Genomic DNA, 16,433 nt, shown 5'->3' with positions numbered 1-16,433 from the left:
GCGGAAGCGTTACAGCGATGCGGGGTCACGCTGTTCTTAAAGGCCCAACGATTTCATGAATGGTCATATGACGCCTCACTTTCTCCGCGAGCCCAGATGCATGAGATCAAAAGGATTACGACGGCCTGGCTACACGCAGAGCCAACAGAGGTGTCGCCCACCGATCGCGTGGTCATGGACAAATACATCAGATCACTCCCGTATGAGGCAAAAAAATTGGCAGGCCAGAGAAACCCCCGCAACCTCGAGGACCTGGTGGAAATGATGGAGGGTTACCAAGCAGCACAAGCTTTAGTGCGTGGGGGAAGAAACCAGAAATTAGAGGGGCCCACCCGCAAAGAAAAAATTAAAACTGAGGAAAATAAATATGTGTCTCCCTCCTTCCCCCCAGGCTTTCCCCGACGTCGGCCGGCGTTTGGACAGGAAGAGAGGAGGTGCTACAACTGCGGCGAGATCGGGCACATCGCCTGGGAATGCCCTCACCGCCAGGACGCACCCATGCCCACGGCCAGTGAGGGGAGTCGCCCATGCGGCTTGATTACAGGATGCTGGGCCACTCACGAGGACCACATGCCCCTCACCCCTGTCAAAGCCAACGGCCGCGACGCCTCAGCGATGGTGGACTCCGGGAGCGCCATTACATTGGTGAGACCCACGTATGCTCAGTACCCGCTCCTAACAGGCACCCGAGCGGTCACGTGCATCCATGGGGAGACCCGCGAATACCCCACCACCGCCCTAGAGATCTACACGACGAGGGGTAGATACATCGGCACTGCAGGAGTCGTGGAAGGACTCCCCGTAGAGGTGCTCGTCGGCCGAGACCTGCCCGTGTTCCAGGAGCTTTGGCGCAGCCTGGTGGTGAAACAAGGTACGACCCCTCCCCGAAAGTACAAAAAGAAAGCCATCTGTGGGCTGGGGGAGGAGATCTCCACCTCTCCCCTATCGGAAGGAGTCGCCAGTGCCGTGGCCCGGGCGTTGGTGGAGGCCACCCAACCCAACCCCGATGACGTCTATGCCACAGCCATCGAGAACGACGGACCCTCCAGCCCCAGTGAGCCCGAAGGAGAGGCGCCGCCCATCCCCGAGGAAGCAGATACCCCCTCCCTCGACGAAGAGGAGCTGGCCGGGCTGTTTCCCCAGGACCCGGAGGAGCCCATCTTACCCGGGCCCCTCACAGGGAGGTTTGGGACGGCCCAGTTGGAGGACCCCAACCTAGCCAACGCCCTTCGGCAGGTGGCCGCCGTAGACGGACGACCACTGGACGGGGTAAGAGACCTCCCTCCCACACATTTCTCCATATATAACGGGCTCCTATACCAGGTAGTAATGAGGGACGGGGCCCCCCTCAGGTTGTTACTGGTGCCACGTCCTTTTATACCCTCTGTCCTACAGTTAGCCCACTCCCATCTCCTAGGTGCCCATCTAGGAGTGGAGAAAACCCTGGAAAGGGTGAGGGCCAGGTTCCACTGGCCCGGAATAAAAAAGGCCGTAGAAGATTACTGCCGGAGCTGCCCCGAATGTCAACAAGTGGCCCCACAACCCCATCACAGAAACCCGCTGGTGCCCCTGCCGATCATCACCGTCCCCTTCAGCAGGATCGGGATGGACCTAGTGGGGCCACTACCCAAGACCAACAGGGGACACAGGTACATCCTGGTTATTGTTGATTACGCCACCCGGTATCCCGAAGCCATCCCCCTACGCTCCATGGCCACCAAGGGCATAGCAAGGGAGCTTGTGATGTTGTTTTCCAGGGTCGGAATACCGGAGGAGATTCTCACCGACCAAGGGACCCCGTTCATGTCTAGGATCATGAAGGACCTGTGTGGCATGCTGAAGGTGACACAACTGAGGACGTCGGTGTATCACCCCCAAACGGACGGCCTAGTAGAGAGATTCAACCAGACACTGAAAAAAATGCTGAAAAAGACCATGGACCAGGACGGTAAGAATTGGGACCAACTGCTGCCATTCCTTATGTTCTCCATCAGAGAGGTGCCCCAGGCGTCTACAGGATTCTCGCCCTTCGAGCTCCTGTACGGTCGACGACCCCGGGGACTACTCGACCTGGCCAAGGAAGCCTGGGAACACCAACCCTCCCCCTACCGCACCATGGTGGACCACGTCGAGGAGATGAGGGTGAGGATGGCATCACTCTGGCCCATAGTCCGAGAACACATGGCCGAGGCACAGGCGGCCCAAGCCCGCGTGTACAACCGGGGAACACAACCCCGAGTGTTTAACCCAGGGGATCGGGTGTTGGTCCTGGTGCCCACGGCGGAATGTAAGTTTTTAGCCCGATGGAGGGGACCTTATGAAGTTATGGAAAGATTGGGGCCGGTAAACTACTGAGTCAGGCAACCAGGTCGAAGGCACCCGACGAAGATTTATCATGTTAACCTTCTCAAGAAATGGGTGAGTAGGGATGCCATGCTCTGTTTCTCTCTCTCTACACCCCCAGGAAAAACGGAGCCAGTCGAGGTACCCGTGGGAGAAGAGTTGACCCCCCGGCAGAAGCAGGACGTCCGGGAAATGGTGGATCGGTTCCGAGACGTGTTCTCCCCGGACCCCGGATACACCACACTGGTGCAACACCGGATAATCACCGAGCCCGGGAAGAAGGTAAAACTAAGGCCGTACCGCATCCCCGAAGCCCGCCGGGGGGCGATAGAGAGAGAGGTACAGAGTATGCTGGAGGCAGACATCATCGAACCCTCGACTAGCGAGTGGTGCAGCCCTATAGTGTTGGTTCCGAAACCAGATGGCTCAGTCAGATTCTGCAATGATTTTAGACAGCTCAACGCCATCTCAAAATTTGATGCCTACCCGATGCCCAGGGTGGACGAAATGATAGAGCGCATCGGGAGGGCCAGATACATAACCACCCTCGACTTGACTAAAGGCTACTGGCAAGTGGCAGTGGCCCCCGAAGACAGGGAAAAAACGGCCTTCACTACTCCCATGGGCCTGTACCACTATAAGAGGCTGCCGTTCGGTCTCCACGGAGCCCCCCCCACGTACCAGAGACTGATGGACCAGGTACTTCGTCCCCATCGAGAATACGCGGCAGCCTATCTGGACGACATCGTCGTACACGGGGAGGAATGGGGGGCTCACCTCCAAAGACTGGAAGCAGTCCTGAAAGCTCTGCGAGGGGCGGGGCTGACAGCCAACCCCAAGAAATGTCGCCTCGGCCTCCGGGAAGCTGACTACCTGGGGTACACCATCGGCCGCGGCTGCGTCAAGCCCCAGGTAGGGAAAGTCGAGGCGATCCGGGAGTGGCCCCGCCCCCGCACAAAGAAACAGGTACGAGCATTCATTGGGCTAGCTAGCTACTACCGACGTTTTGTTCCCCAGTTCTCTGCCCTTGCAGCGCCCCTGACGGACCTAACCAAAAACCGGCTGCCAGATCGGATCGTCTGGACGGCAGAGACCGAGGACGCCTTCGAGAAGCTGAAGGAAGCACTTTGTTCCGAACCAGTGCTGGTGACCCCGGACTTTACCCAACCGTTGGTGGTACAGACGGATGCCTCCGAGACCGGGGTGGGTGCCGTCCTGTCCCAGCTGAGGGATGGAGAGGAGCACCCAATCACATACGTAAGCAGAAAACTATTACCTAGAGAAACAAGATACGCCACGGTCGAGAAGGAATGTTTGGCCATCAAATGGGCTCTGGGGGAATTGAAATACTATCTGCTGGGACGGCACTTTACCCTGGTCACGGACCACGCCCCCCTGGTATGGATGTCCAGAACGAAAGACAATAACGCCAGGGTCACCCGCTGGTTTTTATCCCTTCAGCCGTATGCTTTCTCTGTTGTCCACAGATCCGGGGCCGCTCATGGAAACGCGGACGCCCTGTCAAGACGGGACGCCCTAGGTTCCTGGAGCAGTCCTCCCCCCAGGTCGGATTTAAGGGGGGGGGTATGTGGCAGCCGGAGGGGCAACCCCAGAGGGGTAGTGATAGAGGGACGATATTGCCTGACATGGAGGCGGAGCCCCCATGTCAGGGAATGGAAAAGAGCGCCAAACCACCATCAGCCCAACAAGCAACACCTGAGGAGGAGAGACGAGGGAGCGACCACACCCTATCAGAGGAGGAGGAGGGGACTACAAAAGGGCCCAGGAAACAGGAAACCGGGAGAGAGTAGGAGTAGAAGAGAGTAGGAGTAGAAGAGGAAGAAGAAGAAGAAGAAGAAGTAGCCTAATCAGCGAAACCCTTGGAGAAGACTGCCTTACCCCTGGATCACCCTGGAACGTCTGACTACCCGCCCGGCTCACGACCCCTGCCTGTACGACTACCCTGCTCCTGCCCGCGCCCTGGACCGTCTGAGGAATACCCGTTGTGCACCGAACCGTGGAATTGGACACCGACCATCCCTCTGGAAAGCGGACATTGTGTTATTGAGTGTCTATCCTACCTCTTTCCACTCTCTACCTTCAGTAAAAACCTCACTTGAACCGTTTATCGGCCGACTGGTTGTGTTTATTGGTCAGTGTTGTCGTGAAACCCCCTGTCCACCCCGGGGGCTGTCACACTATACTATGACTTTGTTTTTACTTTTTTCGACATACTATACTATGACTTTTTTTTACTTTTTTCGACATGCTATACTATGACTTTTTTTTACCTTTTTCGACATGCTATACTATGACTTTTTTACCTTTTTCGACATGCTATACTATGACTTTTTAACTTTTTCGACATGCTATACTATGACTTTTTAACTTTTTCGACATGCTATACTATGACTTTTTAACTTTTTCGACATGCTATACTATGACTTTTTTACCTTTTTCGACATGCTATACTATGACTTTTTTACCTTTTTCGACATGCTATACTATGACTTTTTTACCTTTTTCGACATGCTATACTATGACTTTTTTACCTTTTTCGACATGCTATACTATGACTTTTTTTACCTTTTTAGACATGCTATACTATGACTTTTTGACTTTTTTCAACATGCTATACTATGACTTTTTAACTTTTTTCGACATGCTATACTATGACTTTTTAACTTTTTCGGCATTCTATACCATGACTTTTTAACTTTTTCGACATGCTATACTATGACTTTTTAACTTTTTTCGACATGCTATACTATGACTTTTTAACTTTTTCGACATTCTATACTATGACTTTTTTACCTTTTTCGACATGCTATACTATGACTTTTTTTACCTTTTTAGACATACTATACTATGACTTTTTAACTTTTTCGACATTCTATACTATGACTTTTTTACCTTTTTCGACATGCTATACTATGACTTTTTAACTTTTTTCGACATGCTATACTATGACTTTTTAACTTTTTTCGACATGCTATACTATGACTTTTTAACTTTTTTCGACATGCTATACTATGACTTTTTAACTTTTTTCGACATGCTATACTATGACTTTTTAACTTTTTCGGCATTCTATACCATGACTTTTTAACTTTTTCGACATGCTATACTATGACTTTTTAACTTTTTTCGACATGCTATACTATGACTTTTTAACTTTTTCGACATTCTATACTATGACTTTTTTACCTTTTTCGACATGCTATACTATGACTTTTTTTACCTTTTTAGACATACTATACTATGACTTTTTAACTTTTTCGACATTCTATACTATGACTTTTTTACCTTTTTCGACATGCTATACTATGACTTTTTAACTTTTTTCGACATGCTATACTATGACTTTTTAACTTTTTCGACATTCTATACCATGACTTTTTTACCTTTTTCGACATGCTATACTATGACTTTTTGGACATACTATACTATGACTTTTTTTACCTTTTTAGACATACTATACTATGACTTTTTGACTTTTTCCGACATGCTATACTATGACTTTTTTACCTTTTTCGACATGCTATACTATGACTTTTTTACCTTTTTCGACATGCTATACTATGACTTTTTTACCTTTTTCGACATGCTATACTATGACTTTTTTACCTTTTTCGACATGCTATACGGTGACTTTTTGACTTTTTTCGACATGCTATACTATGACTTTTTTATCTTTTTCGACATGCTATACTATGACTTTTTTATCTTTTTCGACATACTATACTATGACTTTTTGACTTTTTTCGACATGCTATACTATGACTTTTTTATCTTTTTCGACATACTATACTATGACTTTTTTACCTTTTTCGACATACTATACTATGACTTTTTTACCTTTTTCGACATACTATACTATGACTTTTTGACTTTTTTCGACATGCTATACTATGACTTTTTTACCTTTTTCGACATGCTATACTATGACTTTTTTACCTTTTTCGACATACTATACTATGACTTTTTTACCTTTTTCGACATGCTATACTATGACTTTTTTACCTTTTTCGACATACTATACTATGACTTTTTTACCTTTTTCGACATGCTATACTATGACTTTTTGACTTTTTCGACATGCTATACTATGACTTTTTTATCTTTTTCGACATACTATACTATGACTTTTAGACTTTTTTCGACATGCTATACTATGACTTTTTTATCTTTTTCGACATACTATACTATGACTTTTTTTTACTTTTTTCGACATGCTATACTATGACTTTTTTTTACTTTTTTCGACATGCTATACTATGACTTTTTTATCTTTTTCGACATACTATACTATGACTTTGTTTTTACTTTTTTCGACATACTATACTATGACTTTTTTTTACTTTTTTCGACATGCTATACTATGACTTTTTTTTACTTTTTTCGACATGCTATACTATGACTTTTTTTTACTTTTTTCGACATGCTATACTATGACTTTTTGACTTTTTTCGACATGCTATACTATGACTTTTTTACCTTTTTCGACATACTATACTATGACTTTTTTACCTTTTTCGACATGCTATACTATGACTTTTTTACCTTTTTCGACATACTATACTATGACTTTTTTACCTTTTTCGACATGCTATACTATGACTTTTTTATCTTTTTTCGACATGCTATACTATGACTTTTTGACTTTTTCGACATGCTATACTATGACTTTTTTATCTTTTTCGACATACTATACTATGACTTTTAGACTTTTTTCGACATGCTATACTATGACTTTTTTATCTTTTTCGACATACTATACTATGACTTTTTTTTACTTTTTTCGACATGCTATACTATGACTTTTTTTTACTTTTTTCGACATGCTATACTATGACTTTTTTATCTTTTTCGACATACTATACTATGACTTTGTTTTTACTTTTTTCGACATACTATACTATGACTTTTTTTTACTTTTTTCGACATGCTATACTATGACTTTTTTTACTTTTTTCGACATGCTATACTATGACTTTTTGACTTTTTTCGACATGCTATACTATGACTTTTTTACCTTTTTCGACATACTATACTATGACTTTTTTACCTTTTTCGACATGCTATACTATGACTTTTTGACTTTTTCGACATGCTATACTATGACTTTTTGACTTTTTCGACATGCTATACTATGACTTTTTTATCTTTTTCGACATGCTATACTGTGACTTTTTTACCTTTTTCGACATGCTATACTATGACTTTTTTATCTTTTTCGACATGCTATACTATGACTTTTTTATCTTTTTCGACATGCTATACTATGACTTTTTTATCTTTTTCGACATGCTATACTATGACTTTTTTACCTTTTTCGACATGCTATACTATGACTTTTTTATCTTTTTTCGACATGCTATACTATGACTTTTTGACTTTTTCGACATGCTATACTATGACTTTTTTACCTTTTTCGACATGCTATACTATGACTTTTTTATCTTTTTTCGACATGCTATACTATGACTTTTTTACCTTTTTCGACATGCTATACTATGACTTTTTGACTTTTTCGACATGCTATACTATGACTTTTTTACCTTTTTCGACATGCTATACTATGACTTTTTGACTTTTTCGACATGCTATACTATGACTTTTTTACCTTTTTCGACATGCTATACTATGACTTTTTGACTTTTTCGACATGCTATACTATGACTTTTTTATCTTTTTTCGACATGCTATACTATGACTTTTTGACTTTTTTCGACATGCTATACTATGACTTTTTTACCTTTTTCGACATGATATACTCTGACTTTTTTTTACTTTTTTCGACATGCTATACTATGACTTTTTGACTTTTTTCGACATGCTATACTATGACTTTTTGACTTTTTTCGACATGCTATACTATGACTTTTTTATCTTTTTCGACATGCTATACTATGACTTTTTGACTTTTTTCGACATGCTATACTATGACTTTTTTATCTTTTTCGACATACTATACTATGACTTTTTTACCTTTTTCGACATGCTATACTGTGACTTTTTTACCTTTTTCGACATGCTATACTATGACTTTGTTTTTACTTTTTTCGACATACTATACTATGACTTTTTTTTACTTTTTTCGACATGCTATACTATGACTTTTTTTTACCTTTTTCGACATGCTATACTATGACTTTTTTACCTTTTTCGACATACTATACTATGACTTTTTTACCTTTTTCGACATGCTATACTATGACTTTTTAACTTTTTCGACATGCTATACTATGACTTTTTAACTTTTTCGACATGCTATACTATGACTTTTTAACTTTTTCGACATGCTATACTATGACTTTTTTACCTTTTTCGACATGCTATACTATGACTTTTTTTTACCTTTTTAGACATGCTATACTATGACTTTTTTACCTTTTTCGACATGCTATACTATGACTTTTTGACTTTTTTCAACATGCTATACTATGACTTTTTAACTTTTTTCGACATGCTATACTATGACTTTTTAACTTTTTCGACATTCTATACCATGACTTTTTTACCTTTTTCGACATGCTATACTATGACTTTTTAACTTTTTCGACATGCTATACTATGACTTTTTAACTTTTTTCGACATGCTATACTATGACTTTTTAACTTTTTCGACATTCTATACCATGACTTTTTAACTTTTTCGACATGCTATACTATGACTTTTTTACCTTTTTCGACATGCTATACTATGACTTTTTTACCTTTTTCGACATGCTATACTATGACTTTTTTTACCTTTTTAGACATACTATACTATGACTTTTTGACTTTTTTCAACATGCTATACTATGACTTTTTTTTACCTTTTTAGACATACTATACTATGACTTTTTGACTTTTTTCAACATACTATACTATGACTTTTTTTACCTTTTTAGACATACTATACTATGACTTTTTGACTTTTTTCAACATGCTATACTATGACTTTTTTTACCTTTTTAGACATACTATACTATGACTTTTTGACTTTTTTCAACATACTATACTATGACTTTTTTTACCTTTTTAGACATACTATACTATGACTTTTTGACTTTTTCCGACATGCTATACTATGACTTTTTTACCTTTTTCGACATGCTATACTACGACTTTTTTACCTTTTTCGACATACTATACTATGACTTTTTTACCTTTTTCGACATGCTATACTATGACTTTTTTACCTTTTTCGACATGCTATACGGTGACTTTTTGACTTTTTTCGACATGCTATACTATGACTTTTTTATCTTTTTCGACATGCTATACTATGACTTTTTTATCTTTTTCGACATACTATACTATGACTTTTTGACTTTTTTCGACATGCTATACTATGACTTTTTTATCTTTTTCGACATACTATACTATGACTTTTTTACCTTTTTCGACATACTATACTATGACTTTGTTTTTACTTTTTTCGACATACTATACTATGACTTTTTTTTACTTTTTTCGACATGCTATACTATGACTTTTTTTACTTTTTTCGACATGCTATACTATGACTTTTTGACTTTTTTCGACATGCTATACTATGACTTTTTTATCTTTTTTCGACATGCTATACTATGACTTTTTGACTTTTTCGACATGCTATACTATGACTTTTTTACCTTTTTCGACATACTATACTATGACTTTTAGACTTTTTTCGACATACTATACTATGACTTTTTTACCTTTTTCGACATGCTATACTATGACTTTTTTATCTTTTTTCGACATGCTATACTATGACTTTTTGACTTTTTCGACATGCTATACTATGACTTTTTTTTATCTTTTTCGACATACTATACTATGACTTTTAGACTTTTTTCGACATACTATACTATGACTTTTTTACCTTTTTCGACATGCTATACTATGACTTTTTTTTACTTTTTTCGACATGCTATACTATGACTTTTTTTTACTTTTTTCGACATGCTATACGATGACTTTTTTTTACTTTTTTCGACATGCTATACTATGACTTTTTGACTTTTTTCGACATGCTATACTATGACTTTTTTACCTTTTTCGACATACTATACTATGACTTTTTTACCTTTTTCGACATGCTATACTATGACTTTTTTACCTTTTTCGACATACTATACTATGACTTTTTTACCTTTTTCGACATGCTATACTATGACTTTTTTATCTTTTTTCGACATGCTATACTATGACTTTTTGACTTTTTCGACATGCTATACTATGACTTTTTGACTTTTTTCGACATGCTATACTATGACTTTTTTACCTTTTTCGACATACTATACTATGACTTTTTTACCTTTTTCGACATGCTATACTATGACTTTTTTATCTTTTTTCGACATGCTATACTATGACTTTTTGACTTTTTCGACATGCTATACTATGACTTTTTTATCTTTTTCGACATACTATACTATGACTTTTAGACTTTTTTCGACATGCTATACTATGACTTTTTTATCTTTTTCGACATACTATACTATGACTTTTTTTTACTTTTTTCGACATGCTATACTATGACTTTTTTTTACTTTTTTCGACATGCTATACTATGACTTTTTTATCTTTTTCGACATACTATACTATGACTTTGTTTTTACTTTTTTCGACATACTATACTATGACTTTTTTTTACTTTTTTCGACATGCTATACTATGACTTTTTTTTACTTTTTTCGACATGCTATACTATGACTTTTTTTGACTTTTTTCGACATGCTATACTATGACTTTTTGACTTTTTTCGACATGCTATACTATGACTTTTTTACCTTTTTCGACATACTATACTATGACTTTTTTACCTTTTTCGACATGCTATACTATGACTTTTTTTTACTTTTTTCGACATACTATACTATGACTTTTAGACTTTTTTCGACATGCTATACTATGACTTTTTTATCTTTTTCGACATACTATACTATGACTTTTTTTTACTTTTTTCGACATGCTATACTATGACTTTTTTTTACTTTTTTCGACATGCTATACTATGACTTTTTTATCTTTTTCGACATACTATACTATGACTTTGTTTTTACTTTTTTCGACATACTATACTATGACTTTTTTTTACTTTTTTCGACATGCTATACTATGACTTTTTTTTACTTTTTTCGACATGCTATACTATGACTTTTTTTGACTTTTTTCGACATGCTATACTATGACTTTTTGACTTTTTTCGACATGCTATACTATGACTTTTTTACCTTTTTCGACATACTATACTATGACTTTTTTACCTTTTTCGACATGCTATACTATGACTTTTTGACTTTTTCGACATGCTATACTATGACTTTTTGACTTTTTCGACATGCTATACTATGACTTTTTTACCTTTTTCGACATGCTATACTGTGACTTTTTTACCTTTTTCGACATGCTATACTGTGACTTTTTTACCTTTTTCGACATGCTATACTATGACTTTTTTACCTTTTTCGACATGCTATACTGTGACTTTTTTACCTTTTTCGACATGCTATACTATGACTTTTTATCTTTTTCGACATGCTATACTATGACTTTTTTATCTTTTTTCGACATGCTATACTATGACTTTTTGACTTTTTGGACATGCTATACTATGACTTTTTTACCTTTTTCGACATGCTATACTATGACTTTTTTATCTTTTTCGACATGCTATACTGTGACTTTTTTACCTTTTTCGACATGCTATACTATGACTTTTTTATCTTTTTTCGACATGCTATACTATGACTTTTTTACCTTTTTCGACATGCTATACTATGACTTTTTTATCTTTTTTCGACATGCTATACTATGACTTTTTTACCTTTTTCGACATGCTATACTATGACTTTTTGACTTTTTCGACATGCTATACTATGACTTTTTTACCTTTTTCGACATGCTATACTATGACTTTTTGACTTTTTCGACATGCTATACTATGACTTTTTTATCTTTTTTCGACATGCTATACTATGACTTTTTTACCTTTTTCGACATGCTATACTATGACTTTTTGACTTTTTTCGACATGCTATACTATGACTTTTTTACCTTTTTCGACATGATATACTCTGACTTTTTTTTACTTTTTTCGACATGCTATACTATGACTTTTTGACTTTTTTCGACATACTATACTATGACTTTTTTACCTTTTTCGACATGCTATACTATGACTTTTTGACTTTTTTCGACATGCTATACTATGACTTTTTTATCTTTTTCGACATGCTATACTATGACTTTTTGACTTTTTTCGACATGCTATACTATGACTTTTTTTTCTTTTTCGACATACTATACTATGACTTTTTTACCTTTTTCGACATGCTATACTATGACTTTGTTTTTACTTTTTTCGACATACTATACTATGACTTTTTTTTACTTTTTTCGACATGCTATACTATGACTTTTTTACCTTTTTCGACATACTATATTATGACTCTTTTACCTTTTTCGACATACTATACTATGACTTTTTTACTTTTTTCGACATGCTATACTATGACTTTTTTACCTTTTTCGACATACTATATTATGACTCTTTTACCTTTTTCGACATGCTATACTATGACTTTTTAACTTTTTCGACATGCTATACTATGACTTTTTAACTTTTTCGACATGCTATACTATGACTTTTTAACTTTTTCGACATGCTATACTATGACTTTTTTACCTTTTTCGACATGCTATACTATGACTTTTTAACTTTTTCGACATGCTATACTATGACTTTTTAACTTTTTTCGACATGCTATACTATGACTTTTTAACTTTTTCGACATGCTATACTATGACTTTTTTACCTTTTTCGACATGCTATACTATGACTTTTTTACCTTTTTCGACATGCTATACTATGACTTTTTAACTTTTTCGACATGCTATACTATGACTTTTTAACTTTTTCGACATGCTATACTATGACTTTTTTACCTTTTTCGACATGCTATACTATGACTTTTTTACCTTTTTCGACATGCTATACTATGACTTTTTAACTTTTTCGACATGCTATACTATGACTTTTTAACTTTTTCGACATTCTATACCATGACTTTTTTACCTTTTTCGACATGCTATACTATGACTTTTTAACTTTTTCGACATGCTATACTATGACTTTTTAACTTTTTTCGACATGCTATACTATGACTTTTTTACCTTTTTCGACATGCTATACTATGACTTTTTTTACCTTTTTCGACATTCTATACTATGACTTTTTAACTTTTTCGACATGCTATACTATGACTTTTTAACTTTTTCGACATGCTATACTATGACTTTCTTACCTTTTTCGACATGCTATACTATGACTTTTTTACCTTTTTCGACATGCTATACTATGACTTTTTTACCTTTTTCGACATGCTATACTATGACTTTTTAACTTTTTCGACATGCTATACTATGACTTTTTAACTTTTTCGACATGCTATACTATGACTTTTTAACTTTTTCGACATTCTATACCATGACTTTTTTACCTTTTTCGACATGCTATACTATGACTTTTTAACTTTTTCGACATGCTATACTATGACTTTCTTACCTTTTTCGACATGCTATACTATGACTTTTTTACCTTTTTCGACATGCTATACTATGACTTTTTTACCTTTTTCGACATGCTATACTATGACTTTTTAACTTTTTCGACATGCTATACTATGACTTTTTAACTTTTTCGACATGCTATACTATGACTTTTTACCTTTTTCGACATGCTATACTATGACTTTTTGACTTTTTTCGACATGCTATACTATGACTTTTTTACCTTTTTCGACATGATATACTCTGACTTTTTTTGACTTTTTTCGACATGCTATACTATGACTTTTTGACTTTTTTCGACATACTATACTATGACTTTTTTACCTTTTTCGACATGCTATACTATGACTTTTTGACTTTTTTCGACATGCTATACTATGACTTTTTTATCTTTTTCGACATGCTATACTATGACTTTTTGACTTTTTTCGACATGCTATACTATGACTTTTTTATCTTTTTCGACATACTATACTATGACTTTTTTACCTTTTTCGACATACTATACTATGACTCTTTTACCTTTTTCGACATGCTATACTATGACTTTTTAACTTTTTCGACATGCTATACTATGACTTTTTAACTTTTTCGACATGCTATACTATGACTTTTTTACCTTTTTCGACATGCTATACTATGACTTTTTTATCTTTTTCGACATACTATACTATGACTTTGTTTTTACTTTTTTCGACATACTATACTATGACTTTTTTTTACTTTTTTCGACATGCTATACTATGACTTTTTTTTACTTTTTTCGACATGCTATACTATGACTTTTTTTGACTTTTTTCGACATGCTATACTATGACTTTTTGACTTTTTTCGACATGCTATACTATGACTTTTTTACCTTTTTCGACATACTATACTATGACTTTTTTACCTTTTTCGACATGCTATACTATGACTTTTTGACTTTTTCGACATGCTATACTATGACTTTTTGACTTTTTCGACATGCTATACTATGACTTTTTTACCTTTTTCGACATGCTATACTGTGACTTTTTTACCTTTTTCGACATGCTATACTGTGACTTTTTTACCTTTTTCGACATGCTATACTATGACTTTTTTACCTTTTTCGACATGCTATACTGTGACTTTTTTACCTTTTTCGACATGCTATACTATGACTTTTTATCTTTTTCGACATGCTATACTATGACTTTTTTATCTTTTTTCGACATGCTATACTATGACTTTTTGACTTTTTGGACATGCTATACTATGACTTTTTTACCTTTTTCGACATGCTATACTATGACTTTTTTATCTTTTTCGACATGCTATACTGTGACTTTTTTACCTTTTTCGACATGCTATACTATGACTTTTTTATCTTTTTTCGACATGCTATACTATGACTTTTTTACCTTTTTCGACATGCTATACTATGACTTTTTTATCTTTTTTCGACATGCTATACTATGACTTTTTTACCTTTTTCGACATGCTATACTATGACTTTTTGACTTTTTCGACATGCTATACTATGACTTTTTTACCTTTTTCGACATGCTATACTATGACTTTTTGACTTTTTCGACATGCTATACTATGACTTTTTTATCTTTTTCGACATGCTATACTATGACTTTTTTACCTTTTTCGACATGCTATACTATGACTTTTTGACTTTTTTCGACATGCTATACTATGACTTTTTTACCTTTTTCGACATGATATACTCTGACTTTTTTTTACTTTTTTCGACATGCTATACTATGACTTTTTGACTTTTTTCGACATACTATACTATGACTTTTTTACCTTTTTCGACATGCTATACTATGACTTTTTGACTTTTTTCGACATGCTATACTATGACTTTTTTATCTTTTTCGACATGCTATACTATGACTTTTTGACTTTTTTCGACATGCTATACTATGACTTTTTTATCTTTTTCGACATACTATACTATGACTTTTTTACCTTTTTCGACATGCTATACTATGACTTTGTTTTTACTTTTTTCGACATACTATACTATGACTTTTTTTTACTTTTTTCGACATGCTATACTATGACTTTTTTACCTTTTTCGACATACTATATTATGACTCTTTTACCTTTTTCGACATACTATACTATGACTTTTTTACTTTTTTCGACATGCTATACTATGACTTTTTTACCTTTTTCGACATACTATATTATGACTCTTTTACCTTTTTCGACATGCTATACTATGACTTTTTAACTTTTTCGACATGCTATACTATGACTTTTTAACTTTTTCGACATGCTATACTATGACTTTTTAACTTTTTCGACATGCTATACTATGACTTTTTTACCTTTTTCGACATGCTATACTATGACTTTTTAACTTTTTCGACATGCTATACTATGACTTTTTAACTTTTTTCGACATGCTATACTATGACTTTTTAACTTTTTCGACATGCTATACTATGACTTTTTTACCTTTTTCGACATGCTATACTATGACTTTTTTACCTTTTTCGACATGCTATACTATGACTTTTTAACTTTTTCGACATGCTATACTATGACTTTTTAACTTT

General features: G+C 36.5%; 1 protein-coding gene across 1 annotated transcript; it reads left to right on the top strand.

Moving 5' to 3' along the window:
- The first annotated feature begins 507 nt into the window (after window positions 1-507).
- Window positions 508-2,096, top strand: LOC306790679 (uncharacterized protein). Its single transcript, XM_079287120.1, has 2 exons — window positions 508-1,269; window positions 1,418-2,096. The coding sequence occupies exons 1-2, from the start codon at window positions 571-573 to the stop codon at window positions 1,427-1,429; spliced, it is 711 nt and encodes a 236-aa protein (XP_079143246.1). The 5' UTR covers window positions 508-570; the 3' UTR covers window positions 1,430-2,096.
- Window positions 2,097-16,433: the final 14,337 nt, after the last annotated feature.

The sequence above is a fragment of the Melanostigma gelatinosum genome, assembly GCF_949748355.1.
Source record: "Melanostigma gelatinosum genome assembly, chromosome: 16".
NCBI lineage: Eukaryota > Metazoa > Chordata > Actinopteri > Perciformes > Zoarcidae > Melanostigma > Melanostigma gelatinosum.
This window is presented reverse-complemented; position numbering and strand designations above follow the sequence as displayed.

What these genes read in the sequence shown, in the direction of transcription:
- LOC306790679 (XM_079287120.1), top strand. Translation starts at nt 571, where the DNA reads ATGCCCCTCACCCCTGTCAAAGCCAACGGCCGCGACGCCTCAGCGATG.